This window comes from Nilaparvata lugens, chromosome 3, assembly GCF_014356525.2.
Source record: "Nilaparvata lugens isolate BPH chromosome 3, ASM1435652v1, whole genome shotgun sequence".
NCBI lineage: Eukaryota > Metazoa > Arthropoda > Insecta > Hemiptera > Delphacidae > Nilaparvata > Nilaparvata lugens.
The window spans coordinates 19,859,110-19,885,644 of NC_052506.1; the positions used below are offsets into that span (position 1 = coordinate 19,859,110).

Genomic DNA, 26,535 nt, shown 5'->3' on the forward strand with positions numbered 1-26,535 from the left:
TATGCATTTGATATAATTCATTTAACTAGTAATATATGTTTCTTGTACCTTTTAAGACTTGGGCAAGTTTTATAACAATTTTTAATATTTATAACCTTTCCGACGAGCTAGCTTTTTATATTTTTGTTTCACTCGAAGCACTGAGGGCGCCCGAAATTTATATATTTCGGTAATTTATCACTCACGTGCTGAATTTTCACAAGACGATGGTGGCGATCCGAATTTCCTGGTCGTCCCGGATTTTTTGGTGGCTGAAGTCGTCCTCTCCAAGGGAATAAATTAATATTTGAATGACTTATGCTTTAATACAGCATCACTAAGCCTTATACAAATAAATTAATGAATTTAAACTTTAAGTCTTTTAAATGTACAATTCAACAAAGGGACTTGTGCTCTATAAAATTCAGTGGCGTTCCAATGGCAGTGTCTGGCAGGCAAGTGGGCAAGTCCTACCCTTATTTTCTACAATCATACTTCTGACTTACAAATTTGCATACATTTAAATATTCAGTAACTACGCCATTAAAAAGATCAAATAGTCCGTGCCAATCTGCTAAATTATTACCTATATCTTAGGTATTATATTTTATAATTACTCGGACCATATCCGATACATAAACTGAGTAGTGATAACTTATAAATTCTTATCATTTATAAAAATATTTATAGATAAATTTGAATTGGCTCACTATATCCGCCCATCGATTACTGTAATTTGATTGGTTCATGCAAATTTCACAAATGTATCCATGCGCCTATGAATATCCTACTTCCTTAATATTTTCATTTTTTTTTTTTTTTGTGGTTTATATATGTTCATTACGAATAATAAATATTTTTGGAATTTATAAGTTGTTTTTCCCTCTACAACAAGTAGCCATGTGCTTACCAAATCCTCTAGTTGAATACTATTTGTTTACAACAAATTTTTGCCAAGGTGTCTGGCTAGATTTCACATTATACGGCTTGATCGATTATTAGGTTGCCGACCAGTAGGTATTATAGCCTAACCTCAAATTTTCAATATTCTATATAATATAATAAATAGCAAATAAAATTATTTTCTATTCGGCTGTTCTAATTTTAGCCATGGTACCCATTATTATCTAATCTTTCACTTGTTGCTATCGCACTAAGCGATAATAGAGCAGCTGTTTGCTCCAGACCTATAAAAATTCTTTCCATTAGCGATTTTGCTTGCTTATCAAAATTTAATACGTTACAAACTCGACCTCATGATATCACAAATTAAATCAATGGAAATTCCACATCTGAAGCCATGATAAAGCAAAGTGGAGTAGACGCACGTGTTCCAGTATTGAATAAATAGATACATTCATTGTCGTTCAACATTGCAATAGTTATATACCACGTCTGAAATTGTAATTAAGCTAATATACTCAACCTATATATTGGAGGTTTTAAATTTAATTGTTTAGTAACTATTATTATCAATATTGTATCCAATAGGGAAATCGTTCTCATGAGAAGCATGATAAATTTAATATGAACACCGACTCTACCATCGAATGTGTATATCTTCTCCCTCAGCTTCATTGATTTTCAATTGTAGCTCTATATGATGAATATATTCACTGAATAGTAATTAAAGATAACACGTATAATTCCGGTATGCTTCCTTTGACAACATACAGTCCATGAAAGTTAGCAGCTTTTCAAAGCTACATCAACTCATTTACAGTTGAATAAAGTGGAACCTAATTGATAGGTTGACTGATAATAATTACAAGTTGTAATATTGAATAGAGAGGTTATGTAGTGTCCCAGAAAAGAGTGATATTGTTCACTACCATGTTGTTCATTACTCCATGGTAGTGTGGAAGGTCAAAGCATAGCATTTCAAACGAACTGCACAGTTTATAATAATGGAAGCTTTATGACCTGGAAAAGTAACAGAAGCTCAATTGTCGCTGTATTCTCATTATTCAAGTTCAGGTATTTATTGGAGCACGCTGACTGCAGACCTACATTCTCATTAAGCGTGCGAGTATTGTTCGTGGGAAAACTCACATCTCTCATCTCTGTGTTATTTGAAAACCATTGACCGGACACACATCATCATTTACAATATCTATTTCCGTAAAATTGAACTCGTACTCATATTTGAACTGCATTCATGCACGGGGTCAAATTGCAAAACTTATCAGCTATTCTAAATATAATGAGGTGGAACAGCTAATGTAGTTGATGTGGGATGAGAAGCAAATTTGCTATTAATATACGAACCGGTCCAAACATAAGTTGAAAATTATGAATCCTATTCCAGATTCAGATAATAATATTGATTCACCTTACTATTAATTTGATTCTATTCATTCGATTTCCACCGGTGTTTCCACTGTAATTCATTTATGATGAATCATTGTCATAATGCGGCGTATTTCTATAATTTTCTCTCAATTCATTTTCAAATAACAATTTACATCACCAAAATTTCGCATTGCTCGCTTTATATGTATAGAATAGATTGGGAGTATAAAATATTTCTATTGAACTTGTATTCTGTGGGGTATTACTTTTTACTGAATTTATCAGGTAGTTTTCAGAAATGTTCTAAGTTCTGAATATTTTTTATTGAGCTATGTTGTTTCATCATATAAATCATATTCAGCATGTTCCTTCCCTATTCATTGCCAGAGCCTGTCAAGTAATCATGGAAAATTCAAAAAAAAAAAAATTCAGATGCTATGAGAAATACATTAACTAAGATGACAAAATCTTTGATTTTAGATCGCATAAATCCTCCGCAAGCTTTATATCAGATTCAAACTTATTATTACACGATAATACTTCCAATCAATTTATTTTCATCATAATATATGGTCTGGAATAATAAAAGTGTTGAATACTGTAGTATTGAAGTACTAAACTTTAAACTGACTGATCTCTAGGAATGATCCTTGAAATAAGGCTACACATCTCATATAAAAATATTCTGATCATACACTCTCACAAATCACTGATCCATATTATAAATTACATGCAGCATCATTCGTCTCGGCTGTCTCAAGACTCTCATTTGTTTTCTCAATAATTTTATTTTCGTTTGACTTCAAAATTCATTTTTGAAATCGATAACAGACTCGGCCTCATTCCGAACAGACATTTCCATTTCTCACAATCTAGTTATTCTTCACTAATCATCTTAGCGAATCAAATTATCAGTCTCTCTTGGAGTTTCTGGCCAAAACAAGGCCTGACGAGCGTTGGTGTTTGAATTGAACTACAGGGGAAAGGTTGAGTCCATCTAGCAAGCAGCGGTGCGGTACAGAGCTGTGAGCTGGGAGGCACTCCAGAAGTTCATTATCAACCCGCTTCGCATGAAAACTCAATCGTGGAACATTGTGCCAAGAAGTAAAACCCAAACTCATTCTATTTGAGATCTCATCTCAATTATTCCAGATGGATCTGACGTTTTCTATGTTTTCACTTGCACTGATCACTTTCTAATGTTGATTTCAAGTAAGGATATCTCAAAACAATATCTTATCAATGTTAATCTATAGCAATAATGGATATTAGTTCAGGAATACCATTAATTATTTTAGATGGGTCCAACGTTTTCAGTGTATAGGATATCTCATTGGACTATTCAGTGAGTAGGTTTTTGATTTTGTATTCAATTTTTTTAAATAAGTGCAATATTTCTAAAGTTTTTAATTTATTGTGATACATTCTGTAATATTTATTTAGAGTATAAAATCAACCTTTGAAATTCAAAATTTTAAATAATCTTTCTTGGACCGAAAATCAAGTGACGAAGCAGTGTGTGATTACATAACCTTATCTTTTGGGCAACATTAACATTTTATCAAAGTTTTTGGAGAGAAATAGCACAGGCTCAGCCTAGATCATAACTGTATTATTTTATACAATCAATGAATAAAATAATAAAAAAAATTGGAATGTTTTCACTCCTACTTATCACTTTGTAATGTTAATTCCAAAAGAAAACTCGTTTCAATGTCGTTTCGTACGTTTTCAATGTTTTGGAATATTTTCACTCTCACTGAACACTTTCAAATGGCGATTCCAAGTAAGAATATTTCAATCAAATAATTTATTGATATTTAACCAAACAATAATGGATATTCACTCAAAAAAGCCATTCAGTGAATACTAATAATATTTAATAATACTAAAAAAGCATTATTTTGTATAGGTCCAACGTTTTCAATTTTTTCACTCCCATTGATCACTTTCTAATGTTGATTTTGAAAAAAAGGTTTTCTTCACTAAATATTATTTGATATTATTTATTCACACCCTGAAGTAGAGAATAAAGCAGAGATGAAATTTTGTTCACTCTAAAATTGTAATGATTCATCAAAAGTTCCAATCCGTTACGAGCATTTTGTGGTCAGTTAGTATCAATTCAATTTTGAAATAGTAATTTCTATAAACTAAATCGTGGAATAAATCCGAATTCATTTTGATTCAATGAGAGTTGTGATTGAATCTGTTCTGATTGATCTGTTCTATTAACAATGAATATGAACAGCTGAAAATGACAAAGAATCAATCAAGTGGAGCAGAACTGCTCATCTTAGCAAAAATCTATTAAAATATTGATAAATATTCGGCACATTATCGAGCTTGATCAAAAATATGCAATTTGTGTTAATGAGTTTCTGGAACGTTTCACACACAATTATGAATAATAAGGTTGTAACACCATCGATGTGATTTGCATTTTTGTGTAGGCCCGTAGGCTATTTTCAGCCGACAAGAATTTCCGTTTTATGAATACTAATAAACTTTGCCACATTTTCGGTGCTAACTTTGATGAAAAGTTACCTGTATAGCTAGTTGGGCTGTGATTCTTGCATCATCACTGCCGTTAAAAAAGCCCTGACATTCGAAAATCGGCCGCTTGCTCTGTAGAAAAAGCCGTGAAGGGCAGAATTTGCATTAGCGTGTGCGAAGCTTTTCACGGGATTAAAACTGAGAATTAAGCACGAACTAGTCACCGCTCGAATCGCTAGAGGTGTGGGTCTTAACTCTGAATTATACAGCTTTGCCTCCGCACTTCATCATTGGAATTTGTGCAACATATGAATCTCATCCAAGCTTGACTCGAAATCAACTTCACGTGAATCCTGGAAGACCAGCCAAATTTGAAATACAATTTCTCTTTCCTAGAACAGGATTTACATTTCTGCTTTCTTCTTGGAACCAATACAACTTTGTACTTCATATGAATAACTATATTTATTTATGAGATTCAAATGTAATTGAAATTTCATAGTTTTACACCAGTGCGAACTATATGCATGCCATAGAATGGCTAGGGGAGCGGAACAATATTTGAACCATTGTTCATTTCTTGGGATTGTTGATCGTTAAAACTAATGGATAATGGTCATTGAATCGATGTTTGTTGAAATTCATTGATCGGCTAAATTCAGACGTTAGTCTAAATAACACAAATTGAACTCAACTTTCTAACAGATTGAACTAGAATTAAATTCTAAACTGATTGATGTTAAATTGAATTGATCCGGTGATTCTTATTAATCGTGTAGATTCACATCAATATAAAAATGAAATAAAAAGTATAGATCTGAACATATTTGGAGGTCTCAACACTCAATGGAAATCCATCACAGCTCTTCCCTAAAATTAATCTCATCTCAACTCAGAAAATTCATTACGTATTTCTCAAGTTAGAAGTTAAGTTATTGAATGGTGAATGCAATGGGATATTTACGATAAGATACTGACATTATTGTAGTACCAATAATTAATCATAAATATCGAAATGCAATTTTTGATAGTTGTGAATCATTGATTCAGTAGCTAAGTGTATGGCTTATGATTGGATATTATCCTGAAATGTTCCAATTCTGACAGGAAATCTATGATCTTATTCTATTCTACACATTCGATCATATATTTAAACACATGTTTTAGTGAATTCCGAACCTCAACGTATTTCTCGATAACATTTCAGAGCTCACAACTGAAATGAAAGTTCAGCCGAGAAGGTTGAGACATTGGAATCAATTTTCTGACTCTTGCTGACGTGGGATTCCGCGGAGAGGAGGTTACTGAGTGCAACAAATTACCAGAGCACAGATTATTCATTCAAGGATTTGCACGATCCGGGCCGCCGCACGATCCATCATGTCAGATTACATTTATTGCATTATTTGCGATGTACGGAGATCCATTTCTGCTCCCCTTTTCCTACAATATCAGGCACTGTTTGTACTTTCAGTTTGCTCTTTCGACATGTTTTAGCCATTCGTTCTCGCTACCAATTCATATATTCGTATCACACACAAGCTCTTTTACTTTCAATTCCATACTTTCAGATGATGATTCCTTCCCAATATAATGATTAGCCCAACTTCCAGTCTCCTGGATATTCTATATTATGCTCCTTTCACATACTAATTCCTTCTAAATATCTGACAATTGATTTCAGTTTTAGAAATATTCGAAAGTAGATACGTCAGGTTTACTTGATTAACCTATTGTCCTCAATCAATTCACTTGCAGATTGTTTCAAAATTCTTATCGATTGAATACATATTTCATCAACAAAAGATAACAGATTCTATACTATTGTTTTATCGGTCTATACCCAGTCCTTTGCATTAAGTGTACTTGATTATTTCATTCAAACTGATCAGATTGAAGAGTGGTAGATCATCACTACATCGAAAAAATACAGTTGAAAATGCCAATGAATTTGGTGTCTTCTATGAGATATTGGAAATAACAAAAAAAAATGTTCTCATGTGTATCATGTTCACTCATGTTTATCCTGTCAACATAATATTACATCATGCTCATACAATTTACATGATATATAATATCGTATCGGTAGAATATTTTTAGCCTTCTGCAATAATTTGGAAAGTCCTATTGGATTCTTCTAGTATTGCTTCGTAAATCTTCAGTGAAGGAAGCATGATTTGCGTCTATCTCTATTTTTATCAATATTGAATTACAGCTGATAAAACGTGGCCTATATTTTGTGGTGAATTTGAAGAATTTTCTGCAAAATTTGAGAAAAATACATTGTAACGTTCAAAATCCGAATGGATAAATAAAAATTCCTATTTGAAGAAATTTATAGGTCTAAGTGAAATAATATCGCCAAAGATGATAACGTTAAAGATCAGATAATATCAGGCTTCATGGCCAAATTGTACAACAGCCCAATAGGAATGAAAATAATTTTTGCTACCTGTATAATATTATATAAAATATTGAAAATTTGAGGTTAGGCGTAAAACATCTACTGATCGGCGACCTAATGATCGACCGAGTTGCATAACGTAGAATCTGACCAAACACCTTGGCAGAAACTTGTTGTAGCGGAACAGTATTCAACTTGAGGAACCAAAGGTTACACGTGGCTAATTGTTGTAATAAAAGAATCAATCTATAACCTTTATAAAATTACTTTGCATGTAAAAAGCATATTAAAAAACCCAAACAAAAATAATTAAATGTATTAAGGAAGTAGGAGGTTACTAGGCGCATGAATACTATAATAATTTGCATGCACAAATCAAATGGTGGCAATTGATAGGCGGCAATAGTGAGCCGATTCAAATATATTTGTATATATTTCTACAAATGATAAGAATTTATGAATTATTATTGTGCAGTTTATGTTTTGGATACGGCCCGAAGGCAAATAAATTATTAAAGATATAACATAAGTAATAATCTAATAGTTTGGTACGGTCTATTTGAGCCATGAATGGCGGAGGAAAAGATTATTTAAATTTTATATAAATTTGGAAATCGGAAAGGAAAATTGTGAATTGGAAAAGAGAATTTCGACACTTGCCTGCCAACGACCACCATGAGATGTCACCAAAAATTATAGAGCGTAATATCTTACTATACCTTTAATAGCTTAAAGTTAAATCGAATTTCTAAATTTTTTCATAAGACTTTGTGATGCTAAAGTAAAGCAGAAGTCATTTTAAATAATTTTTTAACCCCTTAGAAGAGACAACTCCGGCTACAAATAATCCAGGACCACCAGGAGTTTGGATCGACATCAGCAGCTCATAGAAAATTCCAGCACGTGAGTGAAAAATATTCAAAATAGTGATAGGGCGCCCTCAGTGCTTCGAAATGAAATAAGAATCAAAGCTAGCTCGTCGAAAGGTTTTTTTTTATAAATTAAGAATATGGTAAAAATACTTGCGCAAGTAAAGATAGTATAAAAGGTATTTTATTAGATAGTAACGAATCAATCCATATATTAAAAGATCCATCAATCAAAGAACACTAAGTTCTAGGCTGTTAATACAATATTCATATGATCATTAATTTCTGCAATATAATTTGTGATAATATAATGTAGCTCTGATTCACTAGATGAATTGATCTATCTATTCCGTCAGATGCCGAATCTCGCACCCTGAGATAAAAATATTTATTATAAAGAAATCTATTGGAAACCATAGAATTTGATATATATATTTGGATTATTGGTTTGTCAATTTATCATGCTGATTTAAGAAATTTATACTCGAAATAGAATTGTCCAAGACGACAAGTATCAGCAAGTTGATATCGAAGCTACATGCGAATAAATGCATATGATCATAAAAATGAAAGCACATGGTAGCGTTTCGTGCTATAGAACTTAAAGAATAATATTAATCTGTGATATTTTATTGATTTCGTTTCTTGTTATATTATATATTCCTGTCGCTCTATATATTTTTGTTTTGACTTATTTTTTGAGATATTTGTTAATATATGTATCAAATTTTTTATGGTGTACGATTCATTTTATTCCTCATTACTATAGGATATAAGTTTTATATATATATATTTTTTTTATAAATTATCAGTATTATTGTGGAAGCTCATATCTGGGCCTATAAAGATTTTTATGAGACTATATCCTAGTAAAACCACGATCAGATTTTATAATTATTGAAATATTTCTCATGCTCTACCGATTGATGCCAAGCAGGAGGCTAATCTTTATTTAATTACAAAAAATAACGTGACAACATATAACAGAAATTCAATGTGTTTTTGTCATGGAAAACGTCGCTTCGTAACATCGATTTTTATCATTTTTTTGGGGATGATGCCTACATGAGCTTTCTGCTTGCGCGTGAATAATGGAAAGTGCGTTGGTGAATTGATGAGATGATCAAACGTCCATGTCATATTGATTCTATTACAATGGACCTAACAAAACTGTAATTTCAGTCATCTCACATAGACAGAAACCTAATGCATATGTGGGCATCACCCTCAGTAGGAAAATTCTTAGAAGATATTGATTTTATTGATGATTGGATGTGAATCGGCTTGCTGAAAGTGATTCAGAAGAAAAACTTGAGGAAAGAAACCGTCTGCTGTTAATCAAGTCAATCAACCACTTAGTTGACTATACAAAGAACCTATTTGCGATTAAAACGTAAGTGAGCTCATCCAATTATTCAATCCAGTGGAAACTTTTTTATTAGACGAATTTGAGATTTAGAAAGGCTGGCCATGGAAGGAAGAGCAGCTCACTTATGGCGTCTGATATGCAAAAGAGAATTAATTGAATATCTCTGAATATGCAAAACCGTGAAAAGTTGGGCACTGATGGGTTGGCGGAATCAGTGATATCCCATTAGCACACAAAGTAGTGACGTCACGAATAGAAGTCAAGGGCTGGAAGCCATCTGGAATAAGTGATTCACCAATCGATCCCCCTCCCAACCCTTCCCACCACACCTCATCCATAATGGTCCAAAATCAACCGCTCGCAAATCATGCTGGTTCTAAATCTATTATTAGACTTCCCATTTCCCTTCATAGCTTATCGGCAAAACGCTGGCTTAATTGTGTGGTACCTGGATTTGAATTGGGAGGTAGGCCCATGTAAAATAGAATTTCGTAGTATAGAATCACCAAGCTGTGGAGCTGTAAATACCAGTGCAGTATTATAAATGCCTCATACTGTAAGGGAATAGGGTGTTTCATTTTTTAATTATCAATTCATGATAGTTATGAACTCGGAATGGATGGAGTTTTGCGACTCTTTTAGCTGCTTCAGTTGACATTCAATTGAGAATTGTATATGCAGAATTGTATAATAGCAGCAGCTCATGGATAATTATTATAGGGATATGTATTCAAAGCCTCAATTCAACTCTGAAGTCCTAGACTTTAAGAATTAATCGAAAATGTTTAAGATAACTTGTTTATGATACTGATGAAGTCAATTGAATTTTGCTAAAGATGTTGTTTCATTTGAATGAGAACGGAATAATGTGGAGAAGTTAAGTTCATCTTTCCAGTAATTTTCTTATAGATTCCTATCACATTTCATACCATATTTTCAATTCTGAATAGGTCTATTCTCCAGATTCCATACCAATTTCCTCCATCATAGTATGCATTATCATATTTTACCACTCAATCTCTTAACTATATTGAATGGAAATTCACAATTCTCTTCCATAGAATTATAACTTTTAAGTTATAATGCCGGATTCAATTTTCTGGAACGTTATTGAAACATTACGTGTCATTCCGATGATAATCTTCATAAAATCATGTTTATAATATTATATGATGATTCAACTACGTAGTTATTGGCAAATCGATATTCCAGATATTATGAATGCTCACGTACTATCTTTGCTTCCAGGGCAAATTGTCTCAGCACGAGAAGTACCAAACTATACTAGCTTGTTTATTTGAAAGAGAAAGTATGGGAGGTATACAAGGAAATTTGATCCCTTATCATACAATCACATAAATGTACAATATCTATAAAATATATACTAATCAACTCTACTATCATTGTTCACAATCCTATTACAGTTTATTCTGAGCAAATTCACCTGAGCACAAGAGAAACAAACTATGAAGCAGAGAAATTTATAGAGTAGCTATTTGTTGGGCGTCAGTGGAGCATTCCTGTTGGGATAGCGACAAATACCAATATCACGGTGTACGAAACAATTAATTAGAGCCGAATGCCTGATCAGGCTCAGCAGATACTTTGGAGGATGTTTGGCGGTCTTCCAGACCCCACAATCAATCACTCTTAATTCCGGCGGCATCGTTACTAACACAACTACAAGGATTACTCGGTGTAATCCAGCGCAGCGATCGAGCCGCACCCATCATACACTACACGTGTTTCCCAAGCATTATGGACTTAAATGCTGTTGACAAAACTGCCAACTTTGCTGCTTCAGCTTAATAGATTGGTGGATAATCTCTAGATTAGTCATTGGCGTCAATATAATATTGTAGTTATCAACTCACTATGAACTATTGGAGAGCTTTAGGAGAACAGAGCATCAACTGTTCATCCACCAAGTATCTCTATATTAACGCAATTGAAGCACTTATCAAAACAAGCTAATTGCCTGAAAGATTCGAAATAGTAAATAGTAAATCGAAATAGTAATAAATCTAACTAAATGGTAATAATAAGACATAAAAACTAATAGTAATAATAAAAACAGAAAAAATCACACAAAATAAAACATAAATAATAGTAATAAAAATTGCTGTATCGGGAGAAATTTTTCAATAGGTTTCTTTTGTTTTTATGTTTAGTAATATGCCAATAATTATAAGTAATTTTAAGTAATATTGTATTTTTTTGTTTTTGTTCTTAGAATAGAATTATAATTATAATTTCTTTTTAGTTTTATGAAATAGCACAACTCGCATCCGCGCTCAGATTCTTTCTTTGCGGATGCTAATCTTTCCATGAAATGTAATTTATATTTATGTTTGTGAACTGTATTTTGAATGGAAATAAATTTGATTTGATTTGATTTGTGTAGTTTTTTATGTTGTATAAAAAGCATTGCAAACATCGCTCGTTGGGCGATTCTTAGAGACCAGTTGAACAATTTTTGGGAGCGTTCTCATTGAACCCAACTTTTATTAAAACCTACTCCAATATCAGATACAATTAGGGGGATTCTAGTAAATACTAGATAAGATTCGTCATGATTGTTTCTCATTTTTGCTTAGTTCAATTCATTTTCCATTAATTACTTGAATCAATATCACTATTTTGCAATAAATGCATAAATGCTAATAAGCTTCGTACTGTAATGTAATTGGATGATTCATAACTTATGATGAACTTTGACTGAAAATGTCTTGTTTGTCCTATTGGAAATCCTTATTATGTTGTCATCAATATTTGAGTAATAGAATTACCCAGACACTATTGCCATCTGCAGAAATTTCAAGAAAGTAGTTGAACATTACCTAGACCTTCCGCCAACTACAGACATAATTCGTAGTACATTTTCCATTTTCGACCAATCAGAGAGTACTTGGAGGCAGAGAGTCTTGCTGTTTCATGTTCGTGATTAGTACGTCGTTTTCATTAGTTATTAAATCATCTATCCACCGTCTCCACCTATTGTCAGGAATTGAACTACTCTATTGTTTGAAATTGAATCCTCAGATAGAAGGGTTCTAATCCATATTGGTTTGGGAATGTAAATTTTATCAGTTGGATGCTGTATTCTTGTTATGTATACTGTAAAAATAATTATCAATATCGGGGGACCAAGCTTTGCTCTGGAGTGTAAAAGCATAGAAAATTTGTAAGGGAAAATTGAATCTATAGTTCATATTTATTTATTCATTTTCTCAGTCGTACAATTATTTCTACAGTTATATGAGGAGGCACAACAGGCTTATGCCCAAAACTGTCCCTTTTCAAATTCATACTACAGTCCAAATCAAAATCTAGGTTAAGCTACTATCACTCATCAAAATAACAATTTATTCACACTTCAAAAAACGAACACATAATCAATTACAAATAGATATAGACTACTATGAATTCGATTTAGAATGATATACCATGTTTGCTATAATATTTTGTTAATATACTATGCATCATTAACAGCATCTAGTTACTATTCTGGACTTTCTGAAGTAAACATGTTTTCTAAAAAAAGAGAAATAAACGAAAATAAGTTTCTCTTGCTGAATTTTCCTTCTCGTGAGATCAGCTGGATGATCCCACACACATGCACTCGTTCACTCTTTTCCATTACGGTATCGACAGACGACAAGATTTCCAGCTGTTTTTCCAAGAACGTATTTATCCTTTTAATAACCTTCAGCGAGTTATCCAAGGATTGAGACCTAGTGCAATCGAATCTTCATATCATAAACCTACTTTGTTTCAAATTTCGTGAAAATCGTTAGAGCCGTTTTCGAGATCCGTTGAACATAAATTAATATATACCCATATAACCACATAACCATATGAATAAATTAATATATATATATATAATATATATATATATATATATATATATATATATATATATATATATATATATATATATATATACACAGAAATTGCTCGCTCAATATAATAGGAGGATTATATAATTACTTCAATCATTATGTTATCATTATAATTATTACTATAATTATTATAGTGGAGGAAGTATTTCACATGTCATCAATTTTATATATACTGTGTATTCATGAATTAAGGAGAGTGTTACTCATGCTTCGATAAATATATGTTTTTTGGGAATCAATTAATCAGAATTTTTCAACCCTGTTATTATTGGAAAATAGTTCTAGCTCATCAATAACTTGAGGATTGCTGAAATTGTTTAGTTTGAGTAGAAATGGAGCCAAAACTATATAACAAGAAAAACGAGAAACTGAAATCATTCTCCCCTATGATAGCTCTTATCATAATGGGGGAAGGTCTGAAAACCGCAAGAGGAATCCTTGAGTCACGTTCTAAAACTTAACTACTATTCTTTAATGCTCTTCAAGAGGGAAAGAAACTAAAAATTTTACATGATGAATGATTAAAACAGGAGAAACGTAATTTTCAAAGAAATCGATAAATAATGGAGAAATAGTTGATTATAGGAGATTATAATGATTCATTGTGAGAAACTTTCACCGATAAGCATATTGATGTTTTGTTTTTCTCCAATAAATAAGAGCGTGTACTAAATCTGAAATATTCTATTACTTCTCTCCCGAAACGCTTATTCCTTCTTAGTAATTATTTGATGATCAGATTTCCAGTGAATTTATGGTTCGGTCACTGCGCTCCATCATCATAAGATAATAACTAACAAGCCTGTGGCTGAAGGTCAGCAGAGTTGGGTCAAAGGCTTGGCACACATTAAATAATTATTAATGGAAACCTTGCTACTTAAGTGGGTGGGAATGTTTGTTGAACCCTTCATGCATTCGCCCTGCGGCCGAATCTCTGGAGATACTCTCCCAAGTAATAATTCCCTCGACTAATTCCCACGATGGATTTAATTCAGTTACTCGAAGAAACTCAACCGTTTTCTCAAGTGGGGCTAACTCACTTGCCTTCCTACTTTCCGTTTTATTTGAACAAGTTAACATATTTTCACATAGTAAAACTACTGTGAATAACAGAAATCTCACAAACATTCAATCACAGACATAAATTCTATGTTGAAGATACCAGCAATCCTAGATGATTCACAGAAATAATTACAATTAAATTGAAATATTACATTCAACTACAGACATAAATTCAATGTTGAAAATACCAACAATCCTAGATGATTCAATTACAGAAATAATTACAATTGAATTATTACAATATTACATTAAATTACGCAGACATAAATTCTATGTTGGAAATACCAACAATTATTCTAAATGATTCGATTACAGAAATAATTACAATTGAATTACAATATTACATTTGATTACAGACATAAATTATATGTTGAAAATGCCAACCATTCTAGATTATTTAATTACAGAAATGATTACTATTAAATTACAATATTACTTTCAATTACAGACATATAAACTCTATGTTGAAAATACCAACAATACTAGCTGATTACAGCATAGTTTTATCGAACAATGCAAGCTGATCGATATTCTTAACCGCTTAGTTTTATCGAGTCAACAATATTTTATAGGTTCTAACTCTTGCCTGATACAAAAGGACTGTATAGAATCATAATGATTATGAATGCTTTGTAGACTATATATAGGAGCCAGTTCGTTCTACAGCTCCAGTCGTCTCTTGCATCCCATCTGCCATTTCTGTGTAGGTAGCTCTTGGAAATAGTGAAAATTCTCCTGGATAACACCTGGAAAGCTGAACGTAACTAATCCCATATCTATCGGATGTTGTTTTCAATGCATGATAATAATTCACGCTGGTGAAAATATTCTTACAGTAAAGTTCAATTGAATTGTGATGCATGGAATTTCAATTAATTGAACATATACCATACTAACACATTCGAATATCCCTCATGTTGGATGTCCGAAGAATATGAAAATATCAACATTGGGTGGATCTTGACAATGAAATAATTCCATATTGTTTATTTCTACTCTTTAATACTCACGCTGCTTAGGATGAAAGCTAGCCATAAATGATAGCACAATTATCTAGTCAAAGGTTTCCCCTCAACAAAAACAAGTAACAAAGCTACCAAGCTTAATAATAAAATAGGACCCCGATTGAGTTGCAGTCAATAATCTCAACGTTCCAGCAAGTAACATAGAATACAGTTCAAACTCTGACAGATAATATCAGAGCAGCAATGGAATAATATTCGAGACAAGGACGCAGTGACCGATTATTCATCACAACAAACAAGGACACAAGCTACAAGAGTCAATATTGTGTCGGTTATTATTCCCTGGTGTTTGTTTAGAGTAGTCGTTGTCCATTTATAGAGGCTAGAGCACTCATTCACATGTAGAGCGAGACTGCTCTACAAATAACGCGCGATGGAGTTTGCATTGAGACTATTCCATATGGAGCATGTTTTGAGGCATCATTCTAGTCAGCTGAGCAGTGCTTTGTTATTAGAACTACAATCCCATGTATCCAACTGTTTAACTCGACCCACAAAACTATGTTACAATATTGTGTAAGTATTATCATTGTACACCCGGATAAATTTCATCAGATTGCCTATAAATCCTCCGAATTCTAATATGATGGAATCAAACAGAACATTCGACAAAGCTATACTAGAACGTCTCATCAAATTTTCAAATACTGATCTGTATTTCTTTCAATAAATAATACTGTGATACCATGCTGGCGGGGAAAGATAGTTCTGGGCAGAGACCACATTTTCCGGGTGATCCGGAAATTCAATAATTTAGGCAGCCAAAAACGTCAAATCAAATTCTAGATTATCATCAATTGTATACTTATGGAATAATCATTTTCAACAACTTGCAACATGCGTGTATATTGGATAATTGAAACTAAAATCATAACAGTAATCTGAACAGTTTTTTTTTTGTATCTGCAAAAATGAAATGAGAATTGCTGCTGAAATTAAATGAGATTGTGAATGAGCTTAGACTCATTTTTATATTACTGATAAATGTGAGTAATTCTATTTCATAAGGCTTCCACTTGAGGGAAGGAAAAAATGCTCCCTGAAGACCATAATATATGACACCTATGTATATTGAATCTACATTATTCAAAGAAACTTCCACCTGGCTGTATTTTTTCTAGGAACAACAAAGTATTTTCAGAAGACTTGATTCCTGTTTCAGCTTTTGGGAGAAGAAAAAACTGTGAATAAGGTTTGCTTACACTACATTGGTGCAGAATCGTGATACAGGCCATGGAATGAATAATTCTTGGAGCACAAAAGAAGTGTTTTTACAAAGAAAATAAATAATCCAGGAGAGGCCGGGTGAGATCCGGCCTGCGATGGTTTCAGCGGTCTCTTTTCATTTTCTACTAAACTTTTTCTTTCTTTTCTGCTGCTCCTCTTCTCACTCTACCTCTGATGAATCTTCCTAGTAAATGCAACTTGAATCGTCCTGGATATTTTCCTTTCACTTGGGAAGACCAAGTAGAACTCTCTGCGGACCGCTACATCCACTGAGTATCTGCTAAACATTTGTTTAACTCGGTTTTCTACATGGTAAAGCAAACAATCTCGATGCTTATAGTAATCGCTTTTCTCAGAAAAAACAGCAAAGGAACCGCTCTTTCGTCGAAATATACAGACAGCATTAAATAACCTGTGATTAATGGAGGTGATGATGCGAAATATAGAGGTGCCTGACTCTATTCCCTCTTGATATCCCTGACGTTGCATTTCTGTATCATATATTTGTATCAGAAGTATTAATTATTACAATAAAATAGTTCATTGACAATGAAAACATTATCATTCAAATACTTTTAAATTTTGTATCACATTGGTTCTATTCAAGCTGGGATTGCAATAGCCCTTTGTATTGTATTGTTTATGTAACAGATATCAGGTTTTCCTTGTACTTTCAAATATCCTTGTATCATTTTATAACTACTGTATCCTTGTATATTATGTACTTGTATCCTTGTATTAATTGTATAATGTTTTCTGTCGAATTTTATTGCACTACTGTCCCAATCAGCTCAAACTCAGAAAATGAAAACTGTGATGATCTCCAAAAATGTTCCATTGCTGGTATGAGTATGACTAGGAGTTTAACTGCTTTTGTTGGTTTCAAAGACGGAGTATTCAACAATATGAAACAAACCTGCATAAACCAAGCTATGAATCCTCTACCCAAACCTTTTTGAATTTGATTGAACCTAATTCATTATAAACCAAATCCAAATTATGTGAGAGAATAGCAAGGCTGGACGAAAATTCATTAAATTCTTGGGTAGCTAATTAAATAAACAAGCCTCAAGGCCACAAATCTGTTGAGTCAACAAGTTGACAGGTTTTGTAGCACGGGTGAAACGTAGAACGTGCTATGCACAGAGTCATAGGGTTAACCTTTTATGTCTTGACAGGATTATGAGTCTAAACATGGCACTCCCCAGTGCTGTCTTATTTTGTGAACCCACAAAAGTCCCGTCAGAATTTTAGAGCTCCATTACAACGCAATGCTTTTCCTGTAGGAAGGAGGGTGTCTCAGCTTGTTTATCACCTCTGAGAACGATAGGGAGTTTCCAAAATAGCTTATCAAATATTCAAGTCTGATGTGAATTATTCATGGTGTTGTTGTATCTGTTCATTCATTGAAGTATGTATCCGATTCCTCATAAACTCCGAATATTTAATCGGCTCCATAGTTAGAAGATTTCAAAAACCATTTCAAAAATAAATATCTATGAATAAAGTTTTCCAAGTTTATCTGAACTCAATCTCTTCAAGTTTTCAATGGAAGGATTATCGATCGATTGATTCTATAGGAAAATGGATCATTATAGGTCTATAGATGTATAGGTTGTGGTATATTACTAGTAGTTCTGTGAACAGTAGACCTCGCGCTCAGTGAGTTACATTGACCTGTTGTTTTGTTTTCTCAAGTATTAATGAATAATTTATCAATTAAAAATGTCTAGAAAAAATCCTAAATAAACATAGAGCTTTCTGTCCTATATCGTACCGTGACTTGTGGTCCCGGAATGTGAGTGTGAGCGCTGTTATCAGGTCTGGCTGTAGTAACTGTCTACAACGCTGATGGAAAGATACAATTTTCAAGATGTTCGATGTTTTTGAACGGGTAGTATTATAGTCAACTGTCTACTAACGTTAATGGAAAGATACATTTTCAAAATGTTCGATGTTTTTGAACGGGTAGTATTATAGTCCACTAGGCAGCTGATTTATGATGAATTCTATAGTCTGATTTTTACGGTAATATTGGCGTATGGAGGAGGCTCCTTTTTCCTTTTAACTTGACCTTGACCTTGACCTTGACCTTGACCTTGACATTGACCTTGAAATGCAAAATTTCCAAAAAACTTGTATATACGTCGACGCGCAATTTAAAAAGGAACATACCTGTCAAATTTCATGAAAATCTATTACCGCGTTTCGCCGTAAATGCACAACATAATAATCTGGTGTGGCGCACTCACACAACTTTCCTAGCCGTTATGAAAATTTATCACCTGACGCTAGTGTTCTCGCGCATCTCAAATCTACTATTCAAAGATATGAGACAGCTGGTGATAGGACAATAACGCTGGAAACACACGAGGTGTGCTATCTCTTCGTAGTGAATGATTAATTAGAACTAACAGTTTGCAATTGAATAATCACATTTTCTCGAATATCAAGCTTATTTTCAATTTTAGGTGAAAATGTTACTGGACATTAATTGCAGAGATTTTCATGCTCAATCTTTTTCACTTAAAATTTTTTATTCAAATTGTATATGAAGGCTGCCAATTGAGAATCTGAAATCAAACTTTGCATAGATGGGGCGGAGCTCCTGAAATTTTTACAGATTGTTGCAGTTGATAGAACTTATCAATGACTATTCCAGGGATGAATTTGATCAAAATCGTTGGAGCCGTTTTCGGGAAAATCGCGGAAAACCCTGTTTTTGACAACATTTTCGCCATTTTAGCCGCCATCTTGGATTGCATTTGATCATCGAAATTGTTCGTGTCGGATCCTTATAGTGTAAGGACCATACGTTCCAAATTTCAAGTCATTCCGTACTGGGAGATGAGATATCGTGTACACAGACGCACATACACTCATACACACACACACACACACACACACACACACACACACACAACACACACACACACAACACACACACACACACACACACACACACACACACACACACAACACACACACACACACACACACCACACACACACACACACACACACAACACACACACACACACACACACACACACACACACACACACACACACCACACACACACACACACACAGACCAATACCCAAAAACCAAAAACCTTTTTCGGACTCAGGGGACCTTGAAACGTATAGAAATTTAGAAATTGGGTACCTTATTTTTTTTTCGGAAAGCAATACTTTCCTTACCTATGGTAATAGGGCAAGGAAAGTAAAAACATATAAAACATTAAGAGAAATGCCAAACCGTCGATTTGAATCTTGAACCTCACTTCGCTCGGTCAATGATTTTGTAGGAAATAATGAATCAAGGTATTTTGCGGTGTTGAATATCCATTACTTATAATCAAGTTCATTCTCAGACTACTCCACATATTGACTTCTCTATGAGAGCACAGACCAGGACTTAAAAACGGAAGAATTATTTTTCAACTGTTATGGGGTTCTGTGTTGATTGACTCTTATATGATTAACAATATGGTTGTAGAAATAGCTCTTATATTGATAGGATACTCTTCTAGATAATCACTCCCATTCTCTCGTCAACCCTCGAGTAGTTACATTCTCTCCGCACTGTAAACAAGTCTCATACCTCGGGTTAGCTGGTTCAACAGTTATTCATTATTAATTCAATGAACCTATACTCTAATATTCATGCGATGTATGCGGAATGTTAATGCAACTCATGTTACGTTTCGTATGATATGAGTAACGTACAGTGTGCAGTAATTATATTCGGAAACTTGGTCTCCCGTTTTCTCTATAAGGAAACGTTCACTTATTGATGGAATAGGATGTACGATCCAAACCTTACGCTGCCATTGGAAACTGATAATACCAATTTCCCGCTCCAATATTGTATCAACATTGAACTTCAAAGTTGAAAGACCTTAGAATCGAGCTCAACTCTTGGCCAATTTCCACCAACTTTTGAAATTAGTTAGCAATACAACTCAACATTCATCCTATGCAAAAGTCACTTAAGAAAGTTCCATCAATAAGAATAGTTTTTCTTATATTTAGCATAACTATTCCATTTCATGATATGAGGAGGAATATTAATGAACTCCAATGATTATAATAATTGTGAATAGTTCAATGAATTATCATTAGTTCAACATTGTGCTACGGAACCTGAAATATAATCATTTTTGAGTAAACTAATTTCTCCCCAAATTTCGGCTGGTTGAGCTGATATGATAAAAAGTTTTAACGTGCATTCGTCAATGGCTTTTTGGCATAGAAGATGATATTATGGACATTGGAATATCATTTATACATAAGAAATATAATAGGAATCATCCAAGGTTCTTCAGGAAAAAACTAAGTAGTTGTGTTTACTTACGTATAAAATTATGAAATTTGCTACTCTCATTAACAAACGTTAGAAATTCAGTTAGAACATTATTTTTTCAAAACTTCTCCTCAACAATCACAGTTTGAATTCAAAACATGGATAATTGGGGGCGAACAAGCACAAAAACTCATTACGGTTCTTTCCAATTATTAAATCGCTTTTAATTGTTAGGTTGTAGTCACGAAAAACAGACGTTTGAGCTCTGCGAGTTTTTAATTTCCACGTTAATTGATGTGGTGAAGTTGTAATCACGCTAGAAAATCTCACAAAGGAGTCCCTCCTTGAGTAAAAAGATTTACTTCTTAAGTTATTTATTCAAAACATGCAATGCTGTAACTGTGAGATTCATGAGAAGGCGATTAATAACTTACAAAATGAGGACAAATGAGAAGGACAACATTTCTAGGATTCTTGGTAGTTTATTTCAGTATAGGATGAGCGGTTACTGCATGATTGGATGTTTTCAAATTGGAATGGGTAAATGCTCACAAAATGCTGAGTTCCAATTGGAAATTTGCGAAAACTATATTTTAAAATACTAGAGCTACTTCAATGTTTTACAGAGTAGCCTTGGAACTCCATTTGAGCTTACATCGGCGCACACTACACAATTCGAATCTCTCCTCAAGTGTTATTTCAGCTGAGAAATTTTCCACCAGCTCTATCACAATATTTTCTTCAGAATGAGAAAAGTCTCGCAGCCCGCACATTGCTCGTGGCTCAGGTGATGGAATTTAATTGGAGGAGAGTCAATTAACATGCTCAGACAATGAAAATTGTGTTTTTACGAGGCGGCGCGCATTCCACGTGTTTTCATTGCCCGAAATTGAAAGGTTGGATACGGGCCGCTCATCAGTATGCTGTGCGCAAATTTCGCTGATAGCTTCTTGTCTTCTTCGTGCCAGTATGCGTCCTGGCTCCTGGCACACTGACAGTGATATCTTCAATGACAAATGCTACTTCAGCTAATTAAAATAGGGCGAAGGAACTTCGAATCTATTATCCTTGAACGATGTGACCCCCTCATTGATCTGTAATATACTTGTTTTTCATTCAATAAATGTGAAATTCAATGTCACTCTTACAAAAATACTGTGACTGTTGCATCATTTACACTGTTTGTCGCTGTTGATAACACGGTATTGTATCACTCATGTTTTGATGTGTATTTTTATATCATACTCAACCAATATTGTACAATGATTATGTATCTTTGATTTCTGGCAATAACATTCAATTCAATTTTAAAACTCATTTTCTCGATGGTATTATATGAGTTGTCGAATGTCGTAGTTTGTAATCTACATTTGAACCATCATGGAGATACACATTCCTTGCAAACCAGTTGACGCATCCAAACGGTTCAGGTGTCTATGTAACATGTCTATGTCATAACCCGAGGGATATGAGTAGATGGTTTCAAGGTTTCATTAATATGTATTATAACCTAACCTAGATACAAACTGTGCATCTATATATCCACTTCATCATGATGAATCAGTATATTAAAAATTGTATGAATTTTGCATATTAAAAAATGATGTTTATTGGAAAAGTATTTTCTCCGTATTATTTTATCGATATGAACAGTTATTTCACCTCAGAAGTATGGATTCCAGTGATTCCCAATACATTTTGAGTGAACGTACATCCATCTCAGAGCCAAGAATAGGCTACATCGAGTGAAAATATTATATATCGAAAATGATAACCCAAAAGAATACTTACGAGGATCAAGAGATAACTAGATACTGGATTATGTCAGCGGACTACAACAATGTTACTTGCAATGATATCTTAGAAAACTCATACAATTTTACTCGTGGATGTACATTTCGAATTTTAACAATGACTCAAAATATGGATTTGAATGGAAATTATATATTTCAGGAAGAGAAAAATCTCTTGCATCTGTTCTGCTCGAAAAAATACTTCATCTCAATAATTCTAGTGCAAAACCCTCCTTTTCACTTTCTCATCCGTTATGCGATCTACTGATCTCTTTAGAGTACTTTTTTGCATATTGAAGGAGGAGATATTGATGATTTCATACTTTCTTCGAAGTCACATTCTTTGAGCCTGAGTCGACTGTGACTTGCAAGACTTCAGGCCATTCTTCTCCTAACTGGATTATGATGCACAATTGTAGCTGGAGGTCTATAGCAGGCTTTTCGAAGGCTTTGAACGAGCTTCAAGCTACTCCATCACTTCCACTAGCTCACCAGCATTTCATCTCTTCACATCCTTTTCAATCCCGCTGCTCAAAATGATCAGGCCTTTTTTGATCTTCTCTTACATTCACTTTTTCTGTGGACACAGATCATGTTACTCACTTCTTGTTAATCTCCAATTTTTTTATCACGCTCGGAAGATCATAGCTATAACATTTTCACCCCCTCTCCTCGATTACCTACTTCACATGACTGATTATGAAAAGTATTTCTTGCTCATCAAATTTGTATTACATCTCAATTTTATGACACATAATATGACTAGCTGCCTGGATTTACCTGATGCTGGCCTATCCCAGATTGAACTAAAATATTTATCATTTTGACAGTAGCTGAATTGATATTCAAAATTGTCACTCGAAATTGAGTTAGATGACAATACAAATGAGTAATTGGGCAAATGAGCATGATTATGTTATTCAATTGGTATTTTTCAACAAATTCGTCCACAAAGAGCGGTATTGAGAATATGAATCAACTATAATGTGGATACATTCATAGAGGTGAATACGAACATGCATCATTCATCTAGAGCTGCTCTTTGAATTGATAAGCGTCGTCTTCGATATAAGCATATATCGGCGGTCAAAGACTAGCTTTCGTTTCATTGTTAGTAGCAGGTCTAGGTGATAACCGGTCGTATAAACACATATCTGGTATTCTTCGATATCCAAATTATATCACAATGAGATGATAATTCAAAAAATATGAATATTGACCCACGCGAAGCTAGTAATGTCCTATCAACTGTTGTGTCTCTATGACAGATGGAAACTTACCTCAATATAGAAGATAAAATCAGATTCAACAAATTCAAAACGAAATATAATTTAGCAATCAGACAAGCAAAAATTTGTGCAAATGACAAGGCAATCAATGAGTCATCAAACAGATGTAAGGCAGCCTGGCGAGTTATTAGGGCTGAGACTGGCCAAAGAAAGATCAGTGCAGATATCCCAATTTCCCTGATATCCTAAACCAGAGAATTGGCTTCGCTGCTTTCTATTTTCCTCCACTGTCATTTTAACGTGGGCCTCACTCTAGGATAATTCCATATAGGATGTTAAAAAAATTCTATACTTTTGCAACTATAATTATTCTGTATTCTGTATTCATCTCAACTCTCCTGTGTTTGTAATAATGTGGCATATATTATGAGTTACAATAGGTATGATACATTTGATGATTTATGTCGGGTGATTGCAAGTTATGATTCTACTTGACAGGTTTCCTGAAAAGGGATCAGAGCGAGCGCAGCGCCGCCCAGAGCGATGTGGAGGCAGCTCTGCGGTGGATCAAGCACAACATCGCTGCGTTCGGGGGGGACCCGGCGCGGACCACTCTCATGGGGCAGGGGACGGGGGCCGCAATTGCCAATCTGCTTCTTCTCTCTGCATCAGCCAGAGGTAGGTAATTCTGTCAAGGTCGTTCATTTTTTGGGATAGAGAAAACAATACATTAGTGATGAATATTATATTAAATACGGGTTTTCTTCAATTACAATATTACTAAATAGTTTCAATTATCTTTTGGTGGAATAGTCTTAGTTATTCTACAGTTTGTTATTCCATACTGGAACGGTTTCAGAATGCGTTTTCACATCACTCAATGCTCATATTGCATTCAATTCGTATTTCGATTCCCTTTGATCTCACTTTCCATACTTAGCATTCAAATATCGGGGGACCGAGCTCTGCTGTGGAGTGTAAAAGCATAGACAATTTGTAACGAAAGATTGAATTTATAGTTTATATTCATTTTCTCAGTCGTACAATTATTTTTACATTTATAATGAGGAGGCACAACAGGCTTATGGCCAAAACTGCCCCTTTTCAAATTTATACTACAGTCCAAATCAAAATCTAGGTTAAGCTATCAAGAAATATATTATTTGATATATATATATATAATATATATATATAATATATATATATATAATATATACAATATATTAAATAATATATATATATATATATATATAATATATATATATATATATATATATATATATATATATAATATATATATATATATATATAATATTTTTTATCTAGGTGAGAAAATGAATAAATAAATATAAACTTTTAATTCAATCTTTCGTTTTATGCATTTAATTCAATTTTTTTTATGCATTTACACTCCAGAGCAAAGCTCGGTCCCCCGACATTAATTACTATTAATATCGGGGCATCGAGCTTCACTCGTTATTTATTTATTGACTTCTGATAAACCGAACACAATTCTTTAAAATGATTGAGGAGGTACAACCCACAACTGTTTCTTTTCCGAATTTTGATTTATACTTTATAAATAGTCCAGAAAGTAGGTTATGTTCCATACACTTGAATTCAGGTTCAATTTTCTGTTCTTACATTTGAAAACAAAAATTTTTCAATTTAGATCATATACAAAACAAATTGAATAACAAAATAACACTCACTAATCACTTAAAATTGTCAAATAATGATCAACTTTGAGGATTATGATATACTTTAGTTTAGGAGGATTACCAGTCATTTCAACAAATTAGATTATGTTGATCAAATCGATCAAATTATCTAGCTAGATAAAATTTTTAGCTGATTGATTATGATTACACAGCTGGAAATAATTCTGTTCTTCTCCTACACAGGCACACGCATTTACTGTTATCGAGAGACGACGAAATTATCATCTGTTTTCCAAGGATGTCCTTTTAATATCGTCCAGCGAGTTTTCCAAAGAATGAGACCTAGTGCAATCGAACCTTTATATCATAAACCTACTATGTTCCAAATTTCGTGAAAATCGTTAGAGCCATTTCCGTGATCCGTAGAACATAAATAACCAGATATATAAATAGCCAGATATAAAAATAACCAGATATAAAAATAACCAGATATAAAAATAACCAGATATATAAATACAGAAATTGCTCGCTTAATATAATACCGGTACTCAACTTAAAATTTCAAATTGATTGTTTTACCGTACCTCATCATTTCAGTCTTTCAGTTCTTGTCACTGTCAGCGATTTGTTCGCAAATATGCTAGATAAAATTTTTAGCTGATTGATTATGATTACACAGCTGGAAATAATTCTGTTCTTCTCCTACACAGGCACACGCATTTACTGTTATCGAGAGACGACGAAATTATCATCTGTTTTCCAAGGATGTCCTTTTAATATCGTCCAGCGAGTTTTCCAAAGAATGAGACCTAGTGCAATCGAACCTTTATATCATAAACCTACTATGTTCCAAATTTCGTGAAAATCGTTAGAGCCATTTCCGTGATCCGTAGAACATAAATAACCAGATATATAAATAG

At 33.6% G+C, this 26,535-nt stretch overlaps 1 protein-coding gene across 1 annotated transcript in view; it reads left to right on the forward strand.

Moving 5' to 3' along the window:
- Window positions 1-26,535, forward strand: part of LOC111050859 (neuroligin-1-like) — a 155,450-nt gene that overhangs the window by 37,624 nt on the left and 91,291 nt on the right. Inside the window, exon 3 of the mRNA XM_039423220.1 lies at window positions 24,453-24,632. Within this exon, the coding sequence (XP_039279154.1) occupies window positions 24,453-24,632 (180 nt within the window). The remainder of the gene's footprint in view (window positions 1-24,452; window positions 24,633-26,535) is intronic.